The 21,477-nt window shown below is 47.5% G+C and overlaps 6 protein-coding genes across 17 annotated transcripts in view; 3 read left to right on the top strand and 3 right to left on the bottom strand.

The window, feature by feature from the left end:
• Window positions 1–193: 193 nt before the first annotated feature.
• On the bottom strand, window positions 194–6,190 carry LOC117583787 (DDB1- and CUL4-associated factor 5). The gene is made up of 9 exons (XM_034272366.1): window positions 6,111–6,190; window positions 5,735–6,053; window positions 4,779–4,996; window positions 4,529–4,712; window positions 4,206–4,472; window positions 3,876–4,150; window positions 3,686–3,816; window positions 2,995–3,637; window positions 194–908 (listed from the first exon to the last, which is right to left on the bottom strand). The coding sequence occupies exons 3-9, from the start codon at window positions 4,993–4,995 to the stop codon at window positions 442–444; spliced, it is 2,184 nt and encodes a 727-aa protein (XP_034128257.1). The 5' UTR covers window position 4,996; window positions 5,735–6,053; window positions 6,111–6,190; the 3' UTR covers window positions 194–441.
• On the top strand, window positions 1,148–2,978 carry LOC117583800 (the record flags this gene model as incomplete). Its single annotated transcript, XM_034272382.1, is given in 2 exon segments — window positions 1,148–1,833; window positions 1,889–2,978. Coding segments are annotated over 2 exon segments (1,776 nt in total), but the record flags the coding sequence as incomplete, so codon positions are not given.
• A 161-nt stretch (window positions 6,191–6,351) lies between the features above and the next one.
• On the top strand, window positions 6,352–7,344 carry LOC117583794. The gene is made up of 2 exons (XM_034272376.1): window positions 6,352–6,514; window positions 6,578–7,344. The coding sequence occupies exons 1-2, from the start codon at window positions 6,436–6,438 to the stop codon at window positions 7,288–7,290; spliced, it is 792 nt and encodes a 263-aa protein (XP_034128267.1). The 5' UTR covers window positions 6,352–6,435; the 3' UTR covers window positions 7,291–7,344.
• A 105-nt stretch (window positions 7,345–7,449) lies between these two features.
• Window positions 7,450–10,516, bottom strand: LOC117583791 (solute carrier family 52, riboflavin transporter, member 3-B). Its single transcript, XM_034272373.1, has 2 exons — window positions 9,803–10,516; window positions 7,450–8,944 (listed from the first exon to the last, which is right to left on the bottom strand). Exons 1-2 carry the CDS (start codon window positions 9,913–9,915, stop codon window positions 7,591–7,593), a joined length of 1,467 nt encoding a protein of 488 aa, XP_034128264.1. The 5' UTR covers window positions 9,916–10,516; the 3' UTR covers window positions 7,450–7,590.
• Window positions 10,517–10,953: 437 nt separating this feature from the next.
• On the bottom strand, window positions 10,954–12,650 carry LOC117583792 (ferrochelatase, mitochondrial). The gene is made up of 5 exons (XM_034272374.1): window positions 12,509–12,650; window positions 12,069–12,456; window positions 11,904–12,005; window positions 11,524–11,845; window positions 10,954–11,469 (listed from the first exon to the last, which is right to left on the bottom strand). Exons 1-5 carry the CDS (start codon window positions 12,543–12,545, stop codon window positions 11,149–11,151), a joined length of 1,170 nt encoding a protein of 389 aa, XP_034128265.1. The 5' UTR covers window positions 12,546–12,650; the 3' UTR covers window positions 10,954–11,148.
• Window positions 12,651–13,124: 474 nt separating this feature from the next.
• LOC117583781 (rho GTPase-activating protein 100F) overlaps window positions 13,125–21,477 on the top strand; it is a 39,153-nt gene continuing 30,800 nt past the window's right edge. For 5 of the 12 annotated variants that reach the window (XM_034272347.1, XM_034272353.1, XM_034272352.1 and 2 more), the window contains exons 1-2: window positions 13,133–14,735; window positions 19,894–20,232. In XM_034272347.1, coding sequence (XP_034128238.1) covers window positions 20,146–20,232 — 87 coding nt within the window. In that variant the 5' untranslated portion in view covers window positions 13,133–14,735; window positions 19,894–20,145. Of the gene's footprint in view, window positions 14,736–19,893; window positions 20,233–21,477 lie in introns of all 12 variants that reach the window. The other 7 variants (XM_034272358.1, XM_034272357.1, XM_034272355.1 and 4 more) reach the window with 5 other exon arrangements.

The raw sequence follows: 21,477 nt of genomic DNA, 5'->3' as shown, positions 1-21,477 counted from the left end.
ATTATTTTGGGGTTTTCTTCATTTACTTAAATAGTTTTTCTTTTAAGTCTTAAATCACATTTAACAACGTTCAAATTTGTATATTTTTCTTCTTTGATTAAACATAACTTAGACGCTACACATACTATATTTATATTTATATTATAATTATATTATATATAAAAAAACGCAGTTACAAAATGTTTCTTTCACTTGCTAAAAACTCGCTCTGGAGTTGTTTTATATATGTAAAAAAAGGAATACAAGTTGTGGCTGTTTTATGTTTAATTTTTATAACTATTAAGTTTTTAATACTTTCTCAGAAAGCTATGCCAGAAAACAAATAGCAAGGAAAAAATAATATTTAAAGTTTTTTTTTTTGTTGTTGTGTGAGTGTTTGGAGATCTGCTCTGTTGGATCATCAGTTTGTGTGGTTTAGAGCCTTAAGGTCGAAAGTAAAATTTAGTTTTCGTTTTGCAACGAACTGGACGACGATGTGGTGGAGTCGGCGGATGATTCTGTGTTGCATATGTCCATAGCAGCCACGGACGCCTCTCCATCTGCTGCTTTGTGATTGTTATTGGATGCCATTTGATTGTTGTTGTTGGTTTCAATTGCCACCAGCAACGGACACGAGCTAGATGAGCTGTACGTTTCAGAGAGCTGAGCCTCCATGGAGGTCATGGATGTGGTTGATGTGGAGTCGTCGTCGGAAGTAGCATCGGTCGAAGCATCAGTCGAATAAGCATCTTCCGCCTCCTCCTCCTCCGCTTCATCATTATCAGTATCATTCGATTCGTACTCCTCCTCAATGCTGTCATCGCTGGCACGATTGCGCGCAGCATTGCGACTTCGCTTGCGGCTGTCCAAGTGCAAACGGAGCAACTTTCTTTTGCGCCTAACCTGTGCAAAGTTGATGTGCAGCGATTCTGCAGAGGGAACGAGAGAGAGAGAGAGAGTGCAAAGCAAACATTAGTGGAAAAGCACAATTCATGGGCATATTGCTGGTCAAGTGTCAACAGTGTGGCGCGCAGACACTTGCCAATAATTGTGGGTACGCCCCCGAGCTGTCACACCAATTCCTGACACTAAGCAAACATCAGCGGCAGGACTGGGACCCCGTCTATTGTAAGACCTCGCACAATCTCGGCTCTCAGTTACACGGACAATGTCGTCGACTCTGCAGCTAATTATGTTGACCCTAGTGGGCGGCCAAGCCAATCAAGTGGCCAACTACAGTCAGGTGCTGCTGCCCATACTCAGCCAGCTGGAGGGTAGCCTGGAGCTGCACTTGCGAGGGGTTCAGCATGGAGATGACGACTTTGTGCAGTGGCTGCTGCGGCACGGGGAATACTCCTTAAGTATCAGCCGCACAATGCAGCTGCACAGCCGTGTGGCACATCACATTCTGCTGCTGGAGGATGTGCAGCAAATGGGGAAGGTTTTGCCACGTCTAAGCAACAGAGGCGGCTTCTACCTGCTGGCAATGGAGCGAAGTACACCTGAGCAGGATCCCCAGTTGCTGCAGTTTATGTCTGACGTTTGGCAGCAGCACAAACACAGTAAAATCTACTACCTACAGCTGCAGAGCGGACGACTGCTGCTGCACAATCCCTTCAGCCAGAGCATTGTGCAGGTGACTGACCCTCAGGCCTTTGCGCGCATCTATCAGAATCTTCATGGCTACCCACTGAGCATCTACATCTTTGACTCTGTCTACTCCGCTGTCAGTGGCGATGGTGCAACCAAACGGATACTCAGCGTCACGGGCGCCGATGCCAAGCTGGCCATAACTGTGGCCAAGCAGCTGAACTTTACCCCCGACTACCTCTGGCCGGATGACGAGTACTTTGGGTGAGTCTATCAACGCAGCAAAGACCCCATTTAAATGTGTTCTTCCTACCCCCAGTGGCCGTCGTGCGGATGGCTCTTACAGCGGTGGCGTGGGTCGTGCCCACCGCCACGAGGTGGACATAATCTTTGCGGGTTTCTTCATCAAGGATTACCTCACCACGGACATTCAGTTCAGCGCCGCTGTCTACATGGACGACTTGTGTTTGTTTGTGCAAAAGGCACAGCGCATTCCGCAGTCGATTCTCCCGCTGTTTGCTGTTCACGTGGATGTCTGGCTGTGCTTTCTGCTGGTGGGGCTCGCGGGCACCTGCTGCTGGCTGTGTTTGAGAGCCTTGAATCGAGGCTTGGGCATCCCTTGCATTCCCAGCAGCAACCCAAAGGTTGAGCGTTGGTTGAGCGGCGCTTTGCGCATCTTCATTGACACTTGGGTGGTTTGGGTGCGCGTGAATATTGGCCGCTTTCCGCCCTTCCACTCGGAGCGCATTTTTGTGGCCTCGCTGTGCCTAGTCAGCGTCATCTTTGGCGCCCTGCTGGAGTCCAGCCTGGCCACCGTCTACATTCGTCCGCTGTACTATCGGGATGTGAATACCCTGGAGGAATTGGATGCCACCGGAAAGCCCATCTACATCAAGCATCTAGCCTTCAAGGATGATCTCTTCTATGGCCACGATTCGGCTGTGTATCGCCGGCTGGATGCCAAGATGATGCTGGTGGCCGAGGGCGAGGAGCGGCTCATCGAGATGGTCTCGCGGCAGGGCAAATTCGCGGGTGTCACGCGCTCCGCCAGCCTGCAGATGAGCGACATTCGGTATGTGATGACCAAGAAGGTGCACAAGATACCCGAATGCCCCAAGAGCTATCACATTGGCTACGTGCTGCCCCGCCCATCGCCGTACTTGGAGCAACTGAATCACGTGGTGCTGCGCCTTGTGGCTGGCGGACTCATGCAGCTGTGGACGGGGGAGATGAAGGAGCGCGCCAAGTGGAGCATTCAGCGTTTCCCCGACTATCTGGCACAGCTGGACGTGGGCCGCTGGAAGGTGCTGACTCTGTCCGACGTGCAACTGGCTTTCTATGCCCTGACCATTGGCTGCCTCTTGGCTGCCTGCGTTTGTCTACTCGAAATGTATTTGGGCAAGCAATAAAGAGTCGCACACTCACCCGGATTGTGCTGGGGGATAGCCTGGAGGGGACTGCGTCCGAGTTGATCGAACGAACGGCGGGCCGCAGCCTCCGCCGAGGTAGTGGGCAGCTCATCGTCTCCAAACAGGCGATGTGTCTCGTCCAGCCAGTCGCTGATGCGTGCCTGTGTGGCCGCCTGCTTCTGCTCGCCGTTGAGCCGCGCCAGCAGCTGGTCCACGCTGCGCTGCTGGCCGCCCGTGCCCTTGACAGCCATCTGAAGCAGCACACGACGCTTCTTGGCAATCAAGTAGAAAATGCGATTGGGATGCGTCTGCCAGCTGAGTTCGCTGACATTGGGCGTAACGTCCTCGTTGTCGGGGGGCTCCTCATCCGATGCGGGAGATAACGAACTGCCAAGCTCCTCGCTGCGCTCCAACGATGAGCTGGATGAAGTGCTGTCGCTGTTCGTGTGATTGCCATTGGTGTTCCACGACTCCAGCTCACGCTGCACCAAAGTGTCGAAGAAGGCGAGCATGACCTGATCCTCATCAGTGTCGCAGGAGCTAAAGTCCTGTATGACATGATCCGTGGTGCTGTTGTGCAGCGTGCGGTTGCAGTAGGGCTTGCTCGAGGGAGACATGAGAGAGCCCTCCCAGCCATGTTGGGCAAAGGGACTCCACAGCTAGAGTAGAGACAATTAAACAGGGAAAACTTTGAGGACACAACGCACCTTAATAACCTTCTCCACGCCGGATGAAGCGAGCAGACAGCGCTGTCGATTGAAGCGCACCTGATTGACCACCGAACGATGGCCCGTGAGGATGACAGGCGGCGTGTCAATCCATTGATTTTTGGCATCCACTAAGGGGTAGAGTTTTAGCATTAATTCTTTGTCGATTCTTCTCTCTTTTCCCACTCACAATCCACACCATCCAGTCGCCATATAAACATGTTAAAGTTATCCGAACCGGACACCACCATCTCATCCTGCGGACCCGCAAAGCTGCAGCTCTTCATGGTGCACGAGTTGAAGTATTCGTCGTGATAGAACGTGCCCACGGGCTCCGGGGAGCTGGGACTGAACAAAATGGGCGGCAGACGACGATGCAGCGTGAGCAGCAGACTCCCGCTGCAATTGAAGCGCACGCTCATGCAGCTGGGCGATTCCATGATGTAGTTGAACTGGCACAGGGGACTGCAATGAGTAGAGAAACGTCAGAAAGATATTCGATTGCCCTTTGTTCGCTTACTTTTTGTGTTGGCGCAAATCCCAGAGCATGGCGCCGCGCTTGGCATTGGCTGTGGCCAGAAAGTTGCCATTCAACGGATGAAATTCGACGGCATTGAAGGGTGAACGAAATTTGGCCACAGTCAGCGGTTCGTAGTTGCCCAAGCGCAGGTCATAGAACAGCACTTCGCCGCTCTCCGTGGCCACGCTTAACAGATGAACGCTGGTGCGGTCCACGCTGAGGCCATAGACGGGTCCCTCATGCGAAAAGTAATTCAAGAGTTTGCCGCTGCAAAGGGTAGACAAATGAGTGCTAAAAACGTTGCAGCTGAGGCTTCAACCTACGTGGCAAGATCATGTTGTATGACCAAATCATCATTGCCACCGGAGAACACATGTGAATTGAGTGTGTCAAAGCCCAGGCAGAAAATGTTGCTGGTGTGCGTCTCGTTCATGACTTGGGGCCGGCCCAGTGCGGTGACAACCTCTTGATCAATGTTCCACAGCAGCACGCGCTTGTCATCGCCACCTGAGAGAGGATACAAAAATGTTAAAGAGGTTTCCCTGACAGCAACAGGTGTTGCTCGTCACTCACCTGAGGCAAGGAACTGTCCACCGTTGCTAAACTCCAGCGCATTGACACACCCATAGTGGCCGGTCAGATTGCGCTGGTAGAGATTCTCCGCGGCGCTGAAACGCTGCCGGAATATGCCAGCCGACAGTTGGCCAGCCAACAGATTGTTCTCCCGCAGCCGCAGGCTCACATCCAGATTGAGGCACTCCACGGAGCGGCTGCCTCGTGCGTAGTTCATCCTAGAAGTTGGTTGCTCAAATTTTTCACTCCACACAACAAGCGAGAGAAAGAGAGAGAGTCTCAGAGACACAGCGAGAGAGCAGGAGGAGAGCGGACACTTGGAACAGTTAGACCAGACGGACACCAGTGTGTGTGTCGGGACACTAGTGTGTCTTCAGGCTGTGCGACATTTTTCGCTATTTTTTCACTATTTCCTGCAGAAACAACAACTTGCTGGAGGTGGGGTAGGAAATTTGAGGCTGCCTGGCCGTACTGCGGTGTAGGTCGGGACTTCGAATCCCAGGAAATGTGTGTTATTTTTTCGCACTAACATTCAACGGCGATTGAATTTCAATAGCTCCACAACGATTCCCCTCCGATCGGAGCTCTAATATTGTGTGCTGGCTAGCAATTTTCACAACGCAAAGACACCCGCAACTCGCCGCGACTGGTCTCAATCAGCAGTGGAAATAAATGCCCTAATCAAAATGAAAACATTAAGTATACAAGCCGAGGCGAAGAAACCAGCTGTTCGCTCAGCCAGCGACAGTGGGACGCGATGGCTGGCAAAGTGCACACAATTTTGCGCTGTGCTAACGATACAACTGTTCGTGCGGGCTCGCTCTTTTTCTGTCTCTTTCTGTGTTAAGGATTAATGTTAATGTAATTGGAGAACCACTATAGTTTTACAGGCGTAAATTGGGTGCAGGTGTTGCAGCTGTGCAAGGTTAACATTTTACTACAACTGTTGCACTTACTTGATCTCGTTTTACGGCACTCCAAATCGCTTTTGCTGTATGTGACTTAATGAAATATCGCTAGCCCGTCTTCCTTTCTTTATAATTATTGAGCAAAATTCAATTGCAGGACCACGTTATGGTTTATAGTCCAGCACAGGCGTAAGTTTAGGGCACGTGTTGCAGCTGTGCATGGTTTAAATTTGACTCCACTTACTCATGTAAGTGATAAATGTTTAAACTATTGCCAAAGTGATGTTTGATACCTGTGCCCTTCTTGCTTGCTGTATAATTATTGATGTACATTCAATTGAAGCCGCTAAAAACGATCCAACGGGGCCTGGCATGCACGTTCAGTTGTGAATGGTCAAAATTCGGGTAAGCCGCTTGCACTCACCCACTTTGCTGCTATCGTTGTCCCACTCTCCTGCTCACGTTGTTTTTCAATTGTTAAAACTATCGCTACGGGATATGTGATTCCTGAGCCACGTTTGGCTACAAATATGTATTTTGAGGTTGAAATCTTTATATTTGTATATTTCATGAGTTGCTTTGTTTCTGAATTCTTTCGTTATTTAAGGAACCTTTGATACGAGTGGGAAACTAAACATAATCCAACTCAGTTCTAAACTGATTTTAGTGGAACAAACATCGAGTAAATTCAAAGTTTTTTATTTTAATATTTTTGGTTATATTTTTTGATTGACGTATTGACGTTTAAAATGGCAAATGAACAATCAACAATCAGCGAGCAGGCAGAGCTGGCCAGCAACTTGCAGGTGGAGGGGAAGCTAGTTCCCGGTAAGGAAGTTTACTCGCTACAAACACAAGAGCTTGTGGCTCACTCGCTTCTCTACTCTACAGATTCACTGGGGACTGTACTCGAAAATAATAGTCCGTGCAAGAGTGGCGAGTACGTGCGCAGGCTCCATGATCGGCTGAGGCAGTGCGTTCAGCGTAACAACGAGAACATGCAAGAGTCGGTGAAGCTGCTCAAGGAACTGTCCGATGTGTGCGACAGCACGCTGACCACCAGCAGCAATACACCTAAAATAAAGCACCTGATCCGGAACTTTGAGACGATTGGAGGTGCTAGTGGGGCAAGTGCAGAGTCGAGCAAGCAGTCCTCTGATATGCTGGAGATGAGAAGCCTTTTGCTCAAGTTTAAAACGCTCAACGACGAGGACTTGCTGCGTGACTGTCTGATGACCTTCAAGTGTGCCAAGGTGAAGTTTGAAAAGCTGCAAACTTGCCTTGAAAATATGTGCAGCGCCCCAATCGAGTGCGCTCGACCCATTCAAGCGGAGAAGAAGTTATCGCCCAGCACCAGCGTTAGTCCCAGTCTTCGCGAGAAGATTTTGGCATTCAACAAGGCGCTGGGTGATGGCCGTGAGACATCCAAGTACTTCATGGACTGCTTCAGCAGCCGCTGCAGCTTCCATGACCCCTTACCAGAGACTTCCGTGGAGGAGATGAAGCCACCGATGCAGCCATGGTCACGCACCAACTCTGGCTACGAGGGCGACATTGACAGCGAAGTGGAGCAAGCCCATCAGACCAGCGGCCAAGTTGATTGATTTTGCCTAAAACATTTGTGCGAGAGTAGAATAAACAGAGAACTAATGTTAGAATTTGTACTGATTGAAGGGTAAACTTTGTGGCTAAGAACTAACGTCCCATGGAACAACTTTTTGTTGCCACATCTTGGTAAATGAATACTCTTTAGGTTCTGGAACTTAATACGTATACTATTGTCTTCATTGTGACGATATAAGTAGAAATACATATCTGAAAAATATCACTAAAACTACAGTAAAAAACAACTATAAAAATCACGGTTCATCCCTGGGATATCCACTTCATGCCATGTCCCTGGCTCAGCAAGTCATCTCCGCCGCCTGGAACATGTTCGTGTAGTTGATGGCAAAGAATATTGAGACAGCGCCAATGGTGGAGCCCAGCTGGGTGAGGGAACCCACCCAGACCAGTGACTGGCCACCTTGAGCACGCATCACAGTCGTAATGCCCAGCTTGGTGTAGCTGACAATGCCCACGAGTAGCGTCCAGGCGGCCACGACCAGCACAGCGCCGAAACTGTGATCGTAGAACGGCGGATAGGGACTGAGAGCAGCCGTGGTGAAGACATAGCTGGTGAGCAATGCGGCGATGATAGAGAGCACGGTGATGAGGCGCAGCGAGGTAAAATGCAGGAACATGGCCATGAAGCAAGCCACCGGATTGGCAATCACGCTGAGAGTAGCAGCCAGATGGTAGGCTCTGGAGCCGTACGGAGCACTCGAGTAGGACTGGATGCTGCCAAACATTCCATTGCTGAACAGGGAGATGGCTCCGATGAGCAGCAACAGGTAGGTGTACTGGCCGCGTGTCAGCTTCTCCGCTGGCGACTGATTGTCCGCCTCGCCGTACACGTACTTGTTGCCATCGCTGACGGTCACCTTGGCGTACTCCGTTCGGGCCAGCGGCAGTGCATTGAGCAGCGTGTAGCCAATGTAGCTGAGCACCATCAGGCCGAACAGAATGAGAAAGAAGACTTTGGTGTCAAAGTGCGGTGGCACCTTCTGCTGCTCGAAGATCTCCTCGCCGCTCTCCGTGACGTTGACCAGCGAGCACTGCGAGGTCTCGCCAATGCCTTGGATAAGCGCGGTGACACTCGGCAGCAGGCCGCTCAGTCCCTCGCCAATGAAGTACGTGACCATGTACTGCTCCTTGAAGCGTCCCATGTACGGCATGAACAACACCGAACTGGTGCAGGCATTTAGGGCCGTGAAAATGGTCAGCACCAGCAGGGCCACGCTGTGATCCACGCCGTTCACCTGAGCCGTGCGATTGTAGAAGAAGGCCGTGAGCAGGCAGGAGATGGCGCCCACCAGCAGAACGCCGTGTATGGTCCAGCCATCGTTGAGCTTGCGCGGTGAGTACTTTTGTATGGCCGTGTAAAGCAGCGGCCCGAGGTTCCCTATCTGCACCATCACACTGAGATACGAGGGCAAACTCCAGCCCTCGGGCGCCTCGTCCACAAGCAGCGGCAGCTGTATGAAGGTGCCATTAACGCCCAGCCAGGTGCCGATGCCAAAGAATATGGCCAGCAGATCGACAATCAGGCTGCGATTCTTCAGCACAGAGCAGTACTTCTGTTCCATCTTCTTGTGAATGGTCCGCCAGGTGAGGAATACGCTTAGCTCGCTCTCGCTGGGCTCGGCGACGGCGCATCTGGAAGCAGAAGAGTACGGAATAGATTAGATTACTTTGGTTCGTGCTTGCAACATTGTTGGGTACATTTTATGTGGCCTCATTAGGAATTCTCACAGCGATTATCACTAGGAGTCATCCATGTCTGTCATAATTTCTGTGTCTGCTGCACCTACAAGCTGTGCCAATTTGGCAAAGTCTTAGTGCTATTTCTGATATAATCACAGACACAAGGGCTCGATAAGTGTAGCCCAAATAAATAACCATAAATGACATATTTGATTGCAAATGGAATGCCGCGCAGTATATCTTAGAGCTGAAGCTACACACGACTCAGATAAGCTTTACAAAGTCATTATCAACTCCAAGCAAAAGGCATCAGGCTGTACATTATGTCCGTGTCTTTTGCCTAAGAGATAACCCGAATGCGATTATGGTTTCTGTGGTTAATGTTCCTTCCACTTGGAGTCCACACAAGTGGTTACACCCGACCAGAATTAATTCCACTTTCGATTGGATATATATGTGGGCCTAATCTAGCATTGAAGTGGATACTCAATTGATGTGCAATTGGTCACATCCAATGCTAATCTGGTAATTCAATTAGCCTGTGGGCATTACTATCTGCACGTACGTTCGAGTATCTGGCTGTGCAAGATAAGAATCTAAATTGGAATAGGAACCCATTCATGGACCCCACAACGTAGCGACGACGTCACGGGCTTGCTTTCGTTCCCGTAATTAGCATTACTCCCATGGAAAAAAGAGTTGCGCGAGAGCGAGAGCAAGCGAGAGAAAGCACTTGGAGCTTTAAGCTCGCTTAAAACTGGTTTCTGCTCACATTGAAGTACACGAAATTACAGCTAATCGTACGCTTACCTGGCGAAATCTGAAGGAACCGCACTGGGGTCGTCCAACGTTGAGATCACGCCGTAGACTGGCCCGGACTGGCTGCCGGTGACGACTCCAGACCTGCTCTGGTAGCCGCTCATATTGTCTGGCCTTTTCTCTGGTACTCTTCGAATGGATTTATGATCTGCTGTGACGATGGGCAGATTAGATTTCAGCCAATGTTGTAGTACTATGGGATGCAGTGGATTTCAGCAGCTCGAAAATGCCAGTGCCTGCAAAACAGTCTCATCAATCGAGACACTCTTCGAGAAGCGTGGCTTAATTGAAGCCACTGGCACAACTGTCGATCGCCAGGGCAGCGGGAGTCTGAAAAAGCTTTCCCCCAATTGGAAATTGCGGCCGCTTCTCTTGATTAATGACTGTGATTCGATCTGGCGCGAATATATATGTTCATGTATGTATGCAGAAACTTGTAGACAAAGTCAAAGTTCTACTTTGTGCCCTTGCCAGACCAATTCTTTTCCAATTTCAGGGCTCCGTTACGCAATGTGCGTGTGGCGGCAGGAGTCGTCTGATGAGGATGATGCGAAATGCAGAATGTTCTGTATGCTGACTGCTGGGATGAAGCGCGTCCAGCGTTGGCGGATTGTTTTGTCCATTTGAAAACCTCAGAACTCGGCAAAAGCCAATTCGATCGAAGCGTCGCAAAATAACAATCAAGTGGAGAATAAAATAGTTTGACTGTGCCGAACAGCTGTTTTCGTTGCCGTCGGTACAAAAAAAAAAAAACGTAGAGAGCGTGGCGGCAGCAAAAGCAGCGCACGTGTATCGAAGAGAGCAAGCGCACAAAACAAAAGAGAGTGGCCCACACATGCACACACGCATACAGAGAATACCCTTACGGAGAGTATTTACAGTTTTTGAAGAGGCTTTGCATGTTCTTTCGTTTTTATGCAAATGAAGTTTCGAATTGCTACAGGAAGTGTTTAAATTTAAAAGGTTAAGCATGGAGATATTTTCAATGGCTGCCGTTGCATCAGCGCAACTCAAGTAGAGCATAAATGTGCCACTTGGTCATCCACACGAAATGTTTGTTGTTTTTGCAATTTCTCGGGCATTCCTCCCTCTTGCACCCTTCTAGTCATGATCAATCTGCAAGGGTATCTAAAGTCTTGATATTTGTTTTTGTGCAGTGTTTTTTGTTTTTGTTTTGTTTTATTGCAAATGCAAACGTAAATGAAAGCCAAATGAAATGCCAATCCCCAGAAACCCAATGAAATATGAACATTGTATGATTATGCACTTGGAATGCCTGGCACGGCTCAGCGGTGCAGGCAATTCCGCGGAAATCGATGTAATCCAGAATGGGATGCCTAGTGGGAGGCACTGCATAGCTGTTGATACCAGCGCTTGCTCTCGCGGCAGCGTGGATTCGTGCACATGGGACAGCGCATCAGGAACTTGGGATTGACCGACTGCTGGGACTGCAGATGATCCGCCACAATGTTGCTGAGCGCGTCGATGAACAGCGGATGGTCGTTGGGGGCGGCGGCGCGGCGTATCTCCTCCACGCCCACCTCCTTGGCCAGCTCGTCACAGTACTCGATGTCCAGTTCGTGGAGCGTTTCAATGTGCTCGTTGACAAAGGCAATGGGCACGAGTATAAAGTTCTTCAGGCCTTGCTTCACATAACCCTGAAAGAGAATTCAATAAAAGTCTCTCATTGGAGGGTTTGCGCCAGCACTCACCTTGATTGCATCATCCGTAGCCGGGGCCAGCCAGGGCAGTGGTCCCACCTTGGACTGCCAGGCGAGGCTGTAGGGATTGGTCTGGCCCAGCTCCTGCATGACCATGTGCACGCTTGCCCCAATCTCAGAGGGATAGGCATCGCCCCTGTTGACCGCCTTCAGGGGCAGGGAATGGGCAGTGAAGAGGATGACCACATCGTTCCTCTTGGTCGGCACGAACTTGGCCAACTCATCGCGAATGCGCTGGGCAAAGGTCTTGATGAGCAGCGGATGTGTGCCCCACCGGTCGATGATGCTCCACTTGATGTCGGCGGGTAGATCGCTGAAAGAGAAGGATTTGCATTGAGTGAATGTTCCATCAGGGCCGTTTCGCTACTCACTTGCTGCGGTAATGGGTGAAGATGGAATTGAAACTGGAGCCGGATGTGGCGCAGCTGTACTGTGGATACTGCGAGAAGAGCACCACCCTCTCCGGCTTGTCGCTGGAACAGAACAGGCATGTAATCCCTACGAAAACGCATCAAACTTTCTCTTATGTAAACCACCTCTCGATCTGCTCCAGGGTGCTCTCTGTCAGCGGATTGACGTAGCGGAAGCCCACGTAATGCTTGTGTGGGGCCGTCGACGGCGACAGCTTATCCAGCTGCTCGCACATCAGCTGGCCCTGCAGCTCCGTCCACTTGAGTATGGGCGAACCGCCGCCAATCTCTTTGTACTTCTTCTGCACCTCCGGCGTCCGTCGCTGGGCGATCCAGGGTCCCAGTCTGCTCTGCACCGGCAGCTGGATCATGTCCCGGTCTGTCATTATTCTCAGCAGGTAGTCGTGCACTTGGTCTGTGCTCTGTGGTCCGCCCATATTCAGCATGAGGATAGCGGTCTTTGGCCGCTGCCCGCTGAGCTGTCTGGCGCTTGCTGCAAAGTTAGCGACATTGCCTGGAAGGGAATTAGCTAAGAGATTGTCTGCTCCCCAATTGCATCTACTCACTGGCCAGCTTGCACAAGTTTCTGTTATGCAAAAACATGGTTTTAAAAAGTTTTAAATTTTCTAATAAAAATATTGCACTTGAATGACCGGAAGGCTGTGTGACCGCCGATCTATCGATAAGATATACCGCCTGACCCACCGAAATATACCGCAAAGATACCGAAGCAAATCAGATTCCTCGATTGTGATGTTCTGTTGATGTTACTACCAGATGAAAGCTCTCCCCACTGAAACTATAATTTTATTTGATTGAGAGGAAATTACCCACAGGGTTAGGCTGGATTTCAGGTTTAATCAACCCTCTCTAGCTCACATACTTTGGAATTCTTAAAGATCAAGAAAACTAAATCTGGTTTAATGAAAAATTTGAATAGTAATGGCACTCAAAGCCCCGACAGGAAATATTAGTATGCTACCCTTTCTAAATAAATATGTAATTACCGTGTAATTACTATGTCAAATAAAAGGGACGTTTTATTTACATTCTTTCCTGATAGATTGATGAATTAGTGCCGAGTGGTATATTTTGATGACCACACCGTATATTTCGGTATATTAAATTGGTATATTTTGGCGATTAGTCCGCGGTCACACTGTTTGCTAGTCGTTATTCAGGACCCCAGAGTAATATAAAATAAAGCCGTTGGAAACTGTAAAACGGTAACATAACACACAGAAAAGACCCTAAGAAAAGATCCGGCGTGAGAAATATTTTCGTGTAATAATGTTCATAAGTATCAACGAATAGCAGGCAAAACACGGCGCAGCAAAGTGAAAAAAAGCATAGAGAAAGGAGTGAGGGGGAGAGAGAGCGATAGGGCTGGCTGCTCCACGGCGGCGGTAGTGGTGGTGTTGGTGGGAGTCATAGTCGACGTTGTGTTATCGCCGTTCGCCCCGAAGCACGGACTTGCTCCAAATTTGCAGCGCAGACGCAGAACACACATGAACCCTCACTCTGCACTTGCTCTCAGAGTGTTTTATCAGAGGGCAAGTGGGAGCGGGCGACCCTCCAAACAGGATATTTTATTATACTGAAATTCATACTGAAATCCATACGCATACACACACTCGTACACATGCACGGAGCAACGTAGGAGTAGAGCGCAGGAAATTCGCATTTTCAGGCCAGAAGCACTCGGTACGTAGTAAAGCGCGCTCCACAAGCAAAAGCTTCGCATTGCCATTCGGACGCATTCCGTTGCTTGCTTGCTGCTGCATCAAAAACACACACATACACTCACACACAAACACCCTCGTGCATACACTCTCTCACACCCACACACGTGCGAAAATCAATTAAAAGCAAAGAGGAATATACAAGAGATAACAGAAAAATAGAGAGAGATAAAACAAAAGTTGAAAAGTTGCAATTTTTTCGTTGACAAAAAAAACCCTCGCCAGCGAACATGTCGAAATTAACTGTGAAATGTGCAAAAGCTCACAAGTTACGCAAAAAATGCCGCAGCAAAAACGTCGCAGTCGCAGTCGTCGCAGCAGCAGTGGAGAGAAAAATGTGAAGCGGGCAACGAGAAACGAGCAACGAACAGCAGCAGCAGCAGGGAGTGCAGGGTACGCAGGGAGAAGAGTGCAGCGTGCAGAGTATGCCCAAAAAGTGCAAGGATGCAGCGTCGTGCCATTGACCACCGAACCAGCAATTTGTCTCTAACAGTAAATCCTACAGCAGCGCCTACAACATCTACTAAATCCACGTAGCCCAGGCCTCGTCGCATCCACCCCCACATTGTCACTGCCGGACGGACGAGCATTGTGCCGGAAGCGCTGCAGCAGCAGCACTAGAATCAGCGGAAATTAAAACAAATCGAAGTCGAAATAAAAAGACACTCACACAGAGTGAGAGGAAAGAGAGACAACGGTAAGGACAGAGAGAGAGAGAGAGAGAGAGCGAGAGAGCGAAAAGAGTAACGGAGTATTCTACGCTGCATCAGATTTACAACACGGCACATTTACTACCGGTTACTGCAGCTGGCTCCGGTTCCGGCTACTGCTCTCAGCACCCCACACACACACCCCCTCTGGGCGCTACTACGGGTGCATCCACCTCCTTTCGCTCCTTTTGGCTGATGATGACGATGATGATGATGTTGTTTGCAATTTGTGATTTCATGTTTTCATAACTCGGCCAACCGTTGGCACGGATTAGACAAAACGTCGAGCGTCGGGCATCAAGCGTCAGCCTTCAGGACAGGCATCCTGTACCAAAGTGCAGGTGAGTGGGCACGGGCAAGGGTATGGGCATGGGTGCGGGTTATGATGGGGGATAAATCCTTTAAGGCGCAAACTATTCAGGGCGGAAAGCTCCTACGATGTGGAATGACAGTTGACTGTGTGAAGTGGCCGTTAGTTGTTAGATTTTCCCACTTAAATGAAAAGCGTAATCCGGATCAATGCAAATGTCATTGATGTCCTTCAATGTAACGAAGGAACAATAGAATATAAGAGAGAGCTATAAATAGTGTCCGAACTGTACTTTTAGCAGATGGAATTCCCAATTGATTGAAATTCTTCATTCAAAAGTCTGAGCGAACATTTGTAACATTCCCCAACGAGATTACATTTCTGAAGATACATTTTCACTTATACATATTCTGGCTGTGTGCTGTTTTCGTTCTTGTTAAAGTCCTTTATTACATTTGCTTCCGGAAATTTCAATTATTTCATTTTTTAATTAAGAAAGGAATGTCTGCAGAAACCAAAACCCCCTCCTGCAATCATAACAGAACATTTCATCAAAACAATGGAGAGCCCAGAATGAGAAGTCTTATATGTGGCTGTTACACCAGCCCACAGCATCAAAGTCTTCACAGAAACCAACAACCAGAAAAAAAAAAAGAATCCATGAAAAATAAAGCACAAAAAGGGACAAAGTACGACTGAGGGGAAGGGCAGAGTGAGGGAGTGAGGGAGCGAGAGAGGGAGAGTAAGACACAAAAAGCAAAACATTAACCGCGACATTAACAATCAGAAATGTTTTTTTCTGCATTTTTGTTTTTTCATTTCAAACCGCCACCACCACATCCCCTAGGACCCACCAAACAACCCTCAGAGTTAAGAGCTTTGCTCCAATTTAACAGGCAAAAAGGCGGAAAAAAAAATCGTATGGGGTTTCAAATCATAGAAAATGTTGAGAGGAAAACGAGAGGCGGAAATTCAAGGAAAATCTCGAAAAATTGCTACGGGTGCTTGGCTGTAAATGTGGCAAATAGTTTATAGAAATAAAGTTGCAAAAAATGGAGAAATCTCAATAATGCTCGTTACTCAAGGAGAAAGAGAAGTGGAAAAAGGCAAACAGATAAACGAGAAAATTCATTACTTACTCAAGGTCTATCTGGGCAAAGCATTTCCTACAGCAGACTAGAGATAATCTTATAAAGGCAAGGAAACATCTCCGGTTCAGCATTTAACTCTGCAATGGGACAGGGGCCATAAATAGTAACTACTTAACATTTACTAAATTGCTCTGCAACTCGTTTGATAGCTGCTTTAATAATATAATAGTGTGGGAGAGGCAAAGAGAGATGCTGTGTGTGCTAGCATCAACAGTTTCCTATCCCATGGACGTGCAGCGTATGTAATTTTATACTTTTGCATCTGCATTCCCTAATTAGATAAAACCCTTGCCTGCCACACACAGTGGGCAAAGCGGTTTTCCTGGTCCTGGTTTCCATGGTTTTGTACATATTTTTGGTAGTTTATCGCGACTCTCTCTCTCTGTCCAGTGGCGACCGTGGCGACTGTGGCGAGTCGCCTTGCACTGTCGCCTGGTGACAAAGCAGCGTGCTAGCTCGGACTTGAAAGCGGCAACAAATGCCACATGGGGCGCCACGAATGCATGTGTGTTTCAGTGTGTTCGAGTGTGTGTGCCGGGAGTGCCGCTCAGTCTCCACCCTTGTGACAGTCGTCGCTGGTTGCCGGTTGCTGGGTGCTGGTGCTGCTGCTGGTGGTGGGTCTCGTCTTTTTGTTGGGTGGTGCCACTACATGCCACAGTTAATGTCTGCGCCAAAGGGGCTGCCAGCACGAAATGGAGATAAACTTGAACGCAGCAATAACAATATCCAAAAATGCGATGGGGTTAGGATTGGATCCACACAAAAAAAAATAAACCGAAGAAAAGAGCAATCGATAAATCCGCTATGCTTGCTCTATACTGGATCTCCCTATCTGGGGGGTGGTGCACTTTACACTGACAAACATGGGGGTGTGAAGTTCAAATGTATTGATCGAAAATGTGTGCAGAACAGGGAAATAATCTTACTGGAAGGAAGGTAGAGAGAGAGACAACTAAAAGTTCGATGTTTAATTGATTTACATATTTAGATTCAAGTGAGAATTTTTACAATTTTCGTTGGTATTTTCTCTGGTTGCACTTAACATTTGTGTGTCGAATGAGTACATAAATATATGAAGAAATTCCCTTGGCATTGTTTAAGACTGACCCCATTAAAACCTACAAAATAGAGCACACATAAACAATTCACGGCCCATTGTTTATCCTCAAATAAACAATCGAAATATACATTCGGAGAAGATCATTTACCACAGAAAAAACCTCACGTTGAGTGGTTTTTTCTTATATGCGCAGCTATTTCTATTTTTATGATCATTCATTAAGTATTCCATTCGCTTTAAGCGCTACTTGCGATTCCTTGCAGTGCAAGAGGCATTCCTATTTCGCTTCTTAACATTTTTGCTGAGTTTTGCGTATAATTTTGTGCTGTTTTTTATTATTTGATAAATGATTTGCAATTTCTGCTGCCCGGGGCGGTGCGCTGCCTGGAGCTTTGTCACTCATGTATGCACACACACACCATACTTACATCGCTTTGCTGCTAGAATTTATGATGTCATTATAATAAATTTTATGCGTGCCTAGACAACATTCCAGCCGCCAGTGGCGGCCGACGACTTCTTCCTCCCTTCTACTCGAAGCTGCTCATGCAATTGTTGTTGCTTTGCTGCCAGCTAGATGTTGTAACTGTTGTTGGTGTTGCGTCTGTTTTCATCAACACCCTTGCAACATTTTTTCCTAGCTGATTGCTGTACTTTGTCGCTGCTGTTGCCCAGGACACAAAGTATCTTGTATCTGCCTGTGTGTGCTCTGTCCCTTTTGCAATAGAAAATTATGAATAGAAATTCTTCTGCTCCGTTGCACGCCAGTTGCCGGAGATGCTGCCGGCTGACTGACTGCATTTGCAGACTGCCAAGAAAATCAGTTGCCGGGGCAGCAGCAGCAGCAGCTGGACCTGGACCTCTACCCCTTTAACATATGTATGCGTGGGGCATTCTTCTTTGTACATTTGAATGTCCCGAGCACGATTGTAACATTTTTCATTGCAATTACGGAGCAGGGGAGCTTAGAGGCGGTGCCAGACAAAGTGTTTTATGGCAACAAAATCTCGGTTGAAGCTGTGGGCAATGTGCCAGAGCCCCGGCCACGGATACGTGTTCGCCATGACGATGACGCGGTCTCCAACGCGACATCATCAGGCTGGCTGGCATGTACATATGCGGTTCAGTTGGGTTCGAGCTGGGACTGGTGTCCATATGCCTGGTGGCCACTTAATTAAAAATTCTTTGCCGTTGATTTTCTATTTCTCTGCGGTTGCTGCCCCTTCTGCTCCCTCTCTCTCTCTCTCTCTCTCTCTCTCTCTCTCTCTCTCTGGCATTGTATTGACCAGACGACGATGCTCTTTGTAGGATGTGTCAGCACTGAAAAGGGACTCCACCACAGTGTTAGGCCCTGAGGGATTTGCAGCGCTAATAACTTTAATTCCAAAGAGCAGACAAGTCTGCTGCTCCAGCTCCCCGACTCTCCCTGTGGAAATGGGAAACATCTATGTGCGCTGGAGTTTATCTAAACAGTTGCACAAGTTCTCAGCAACTCCACAGCAAAACTGCCTTCTTCTTTTGCATCGTGTCGTGTAAACAATTCTCGTTCGCCTTTGCTCTGTGTCTAGTGTTTGGCTGCGGAAGAGCAACACTACCAGGCAGGCAGCAAATAGTTTTTAATTAAAAATTATATCAACATTCATTACGAGTGCACAGGGCCAGGGCCCTTTTGTTTTGCTCGAATGAGGAGCAAAACTTGCCAAAGACATTAGCAAAAGCAGCTGAAAAGCGTTAACCTATTGTTTATTGTGCAAGTGCAATGAAAATCCATTTTTATCTATGCTGTAAACATTTTTCATTACCTTGCACAAGAACTTAAAGGGGCATCAAAGGGGATCAGAGAGCAGGGCTGAAGGCGAATTTAAGTTGCGGAAACCAGGCCAACACAATTAGCCGTAAAGGCCAGTCAGCTGCCTGCTCCTAGACTCCTTCATTTACATAAATATTTGCTGGTGTGTGTGCAGCACTCGCCTACATGGAATTTCGATTCGAGGCAATGACAAGTGCTGAAATGTATTGCATACTTTTTAGGGCCGGTCAGAGCAAAATGTCAGCAAGCGACCCATTTATGTCCGCCCTTTTTTTATGTCCTCTATTTTATATACCCTTTTTGGTTGATAGGCTATGATAATTTGGCACAGCACTTGGCAATGAAGCAAAAGCAGGGAGTGCAGATAATTCCATAAAATATGTACAGAAATATGTAAAAATGTAAATTTGAATGTATTTATGTATATGTAGTAGCAGAGGTTTATCTTCCAAAGATATTTAGTTCATTTGGTCATGGATATTCGCCAAAGAGCAATAGCCTATTGCCTTATAGAAAAATTTAAAGATTTTTACACATCCCATAGGGCAGAAACTTCTCTAGTAAAACCTTTGAAGCTACATATATCTGAAAAGGGTAATTCCTTTACATATTTCTCTGTATTTCTCTGCTGTTCTCTGCTTTACCCACACCTCTCTTATCCCTTGTTATCTGTCTGCTTAGCGAACAACATTTTATTTGGCCACGGACAGGACAGGGCTAAGGAGCAGGGCAAACATTGCATTATCAGCGCCATAAAATCAGACGTAGACAGTTACTCGATATATGCATAATACAAGAATGTTTGTCTGTACACACACACACACACACGTGCATGTATGAGTGTATAAGTGTGTATGTGCGTCTGTGCGTCTGTCCAAGTGCTTCGAATGCCGCCCTGTCAGGCAAATGCATATGACACATGTCAGAAGAGCAGGAGCAGGAGCCACGGGCTCGCGAAGTGTAAAGCTTCATTAAGTTAAACACGCACACGATGCCTGTCACACAGTGTAGCTGGGTTCGTGTGCGTGTGTGTGTCCTGTCTGTCTGCTTGCCTGTCCTGTGTGTGTGTGTGTTCGTCAAGTGACAGTAAATACTTGCTGATGTGTGTTGGGGGGCTCCCCAGTTTTTGACAGTTTTTAACTCATTATTACCTCTGCTCTCTTTGCAGGAACTCAACACGAGCAACGAATAACTGGAACTTGCATTTTTATATCAATTTTTATAAGCAAACAAATGGAACGTGTTCAGCAGCATTTAATCAATGCCACCATCCACATTGCACCCAGTCTCATCAACGGTTAGTTAAGAGTTGGCAAGAGTCAAGGGAGCCACAGTTGCCACACCGCGGACAACCCGACCTAAAAAGGAGAAGGGCCAACGAAAAGGAAAACAATTTCCCCCATCGGATACCCACTAATAAATGCAGTGGAAGAAGAAGTTTACTCGATTGAAAGCAGCTACTGGAAATTCGCGTGTGCGAAGAATGCTTTGTTGTGGACGTAGAAAGGTGAGTGGGAGCTTTTCAACTATTGTTTAGCTGCAGATATTACTATTATTATTGGCGCAAATTGTGCATAATTTCTATGCAATTTATTAGGTGTAAGCTTAGAGTTAAAAGCTAGTTAGCAGCGTGAATAATGCAAAAACATGAAGACACAATTCAATTAAACATTTTATGTGGGAGAGAGATGATTTAGTGCTGTGAGATCGAGAGCTCGAGTGAGCAGAAAAACGCAGAAATGAGAAATAGAGAGAGCTTGAGCCAGAGAGCAGCTTAGCGGCAGCAGAAGGCCAAGCAGCAAGATAACGAAAAGAGAGAACTAAAGAGCAAAGAAACTGTAAATATTTTTCGGTACAGTGGGCAGTGCAATGAGCGAACAAAAGCTAAGACTAATACAAGAAAATGAAGATGCAGATTTCGCATTAAAAATAATTTTCTTCTCCTGTTCCACTTGGCTTTTAACTACTCCTAAAATTCCTCAAACATGTCAACTTCCTGCTGTTATTGTCTTCATCTGCGATTAGCTAATCAGCAGCTATAACCAGCAACACGTAAAGCGCGTAAATCTGGCTTTAATATGTCAGTCAGTCAGTTAGTCAATTGGCTTACGTGGCGGTGTCGGGGAGAAGGCACCTTCCTCCCTTCCTCCCTTCCTCTGTGCATCTGGCATCGTTTTCGTGGTTTGCATAATAAATTTACATTTTACGCCTGAATTTCAATGAAGGCTTAATTGCGAAATCTGATTTATATGCTGCTGCTGCTGGTGGAGAAGCGTGGCTCGCTGCCGTGCCACATATGCGGTGAAGAGGGGGGTTTGGCGGCTGAAGCTGAAGCTGAAGCTGGAGTTGATTCACCTTGTAACTGGGCGGTGCTTACACACAAAGGACGATACATGACGGGGGTAAGCTCACCCCACGCTTTGTGCCAGCGATACACACACGGAGACAAATTCAATTACGTGTCCCACATGTTGGCAAGGGGCAACTTCCACATCTATCGAACTTTAATCATTTTTACCGCATAATTTAATGCAATTTTATTCGAAATGAACTGAACGTTTAATTGGGCCACTACAAAGGGGTTTAATATGGCAACAGACAGCATTTAATAAGATGAATGCCCACTGGAATGGAATAAGAGTTTTTATGTGTTGCTCAAAGTACTCGTATGACTTGCCCCATTACTTGCCCCTTCATTAGGCAGCCAACGGTGCAAGGTGTTCTAGTTTTGATGTTGTTGCCTTCATCTTGG

This window comes from Drosophila guanche, unplaced genomic scaffold, assembly GCF_900245975.1.
Source record: "Drosophila guanche unplaced genomic scaffold, DGUA_6, whole genome shotgun sequence".
In the NCBI taxonomy this organism is placed as follows: Eukaryota; Metazoa; Arthropoda; class Insecta; order Diptera; family Drosophilidae; genus Drosophila; species Drosophila guanche.
The sequence above is the reverse complement of the archived record's forward strand: the minus strand, read 5'-3'. Positions and strand labels throughout refer to the sequence as shown.

Excerpts from the sequence above, each read along its gene's own strand:
- LOC117583787 (XM_034272366.1), bottom strand. The coding sequence starts at position 4,995 with ATGAACTACGCACGAGGCAGCCGCTCCGTGGAGTGCCTCAATCTGGAT. Across the intron at positions 4,713-4,778 it reads TGGACAGTTCCTTGCCTCAG|GTGGCGATGACAAGCGCGTG; the intron begins GTGAGTGACGAG and ends ATCCTCTCTCAG. Across the intron at positions 3,817-3,875 it reads GCGACTGGATGGTGTGGATT|TGGATGCCAAAAATCAATGG; the intron begins GTGAGTGGGAAA and ends TCTACCCCTTAG.
- LOC117583794 (XM_034272376.1), top strand. The coding sequence starts at position 6,436 with ATGGCAAATGAACAATCAACAATCAGCGAGCAGGCAGAGCTGGCCAGC. Across the intron at positions 6,515-6,577 it reads GGAGGGGAAGCTAGTTCCCG|ATTCACTGGGGACTGTACTC; the intron begins GTAAGGAAGTTT and ends TCTACTCTACAG.
- LOC117583791 (XM_034272373.1), bottom strand. The coding sequence starts at position 9,915 with ATGAGCGGCTACCAGAGCAGGTCTGGAGTCGTCACCGGCAGCCAGTCC. Across the intron at positions 8,945-9,802 it reads GTTCCTTCAGATTTCGCCAG|ATGCGCCGTCGCCGAGCCCA; the intron begins GTAAGCGTACGA and ends TTCTGCTTCCAG.
- LOC117583792 (XM_034272374.1), bottom strand. The coding sequence starts at position 12,545 with ATGTTTTTGCATAACAGAAACTTGTGCAAGCTGGCCA. Across the intron at positions 12,457-12,508 it reads AAACTTGTGCAAGCTGGCCA|GCAATGTCGCTAACTTTGCA; the intron begins GTGAGTAGATGC and ends ATTCCCTTCCAG. Across the intron at positions 11,846-11,903 it reads TTCACCCATTACCGCAGCAA|CGATCTACCCGCCGACATCA; the intron begins GTGAGTAGCGAA and ends CTTCTCTTTCAG.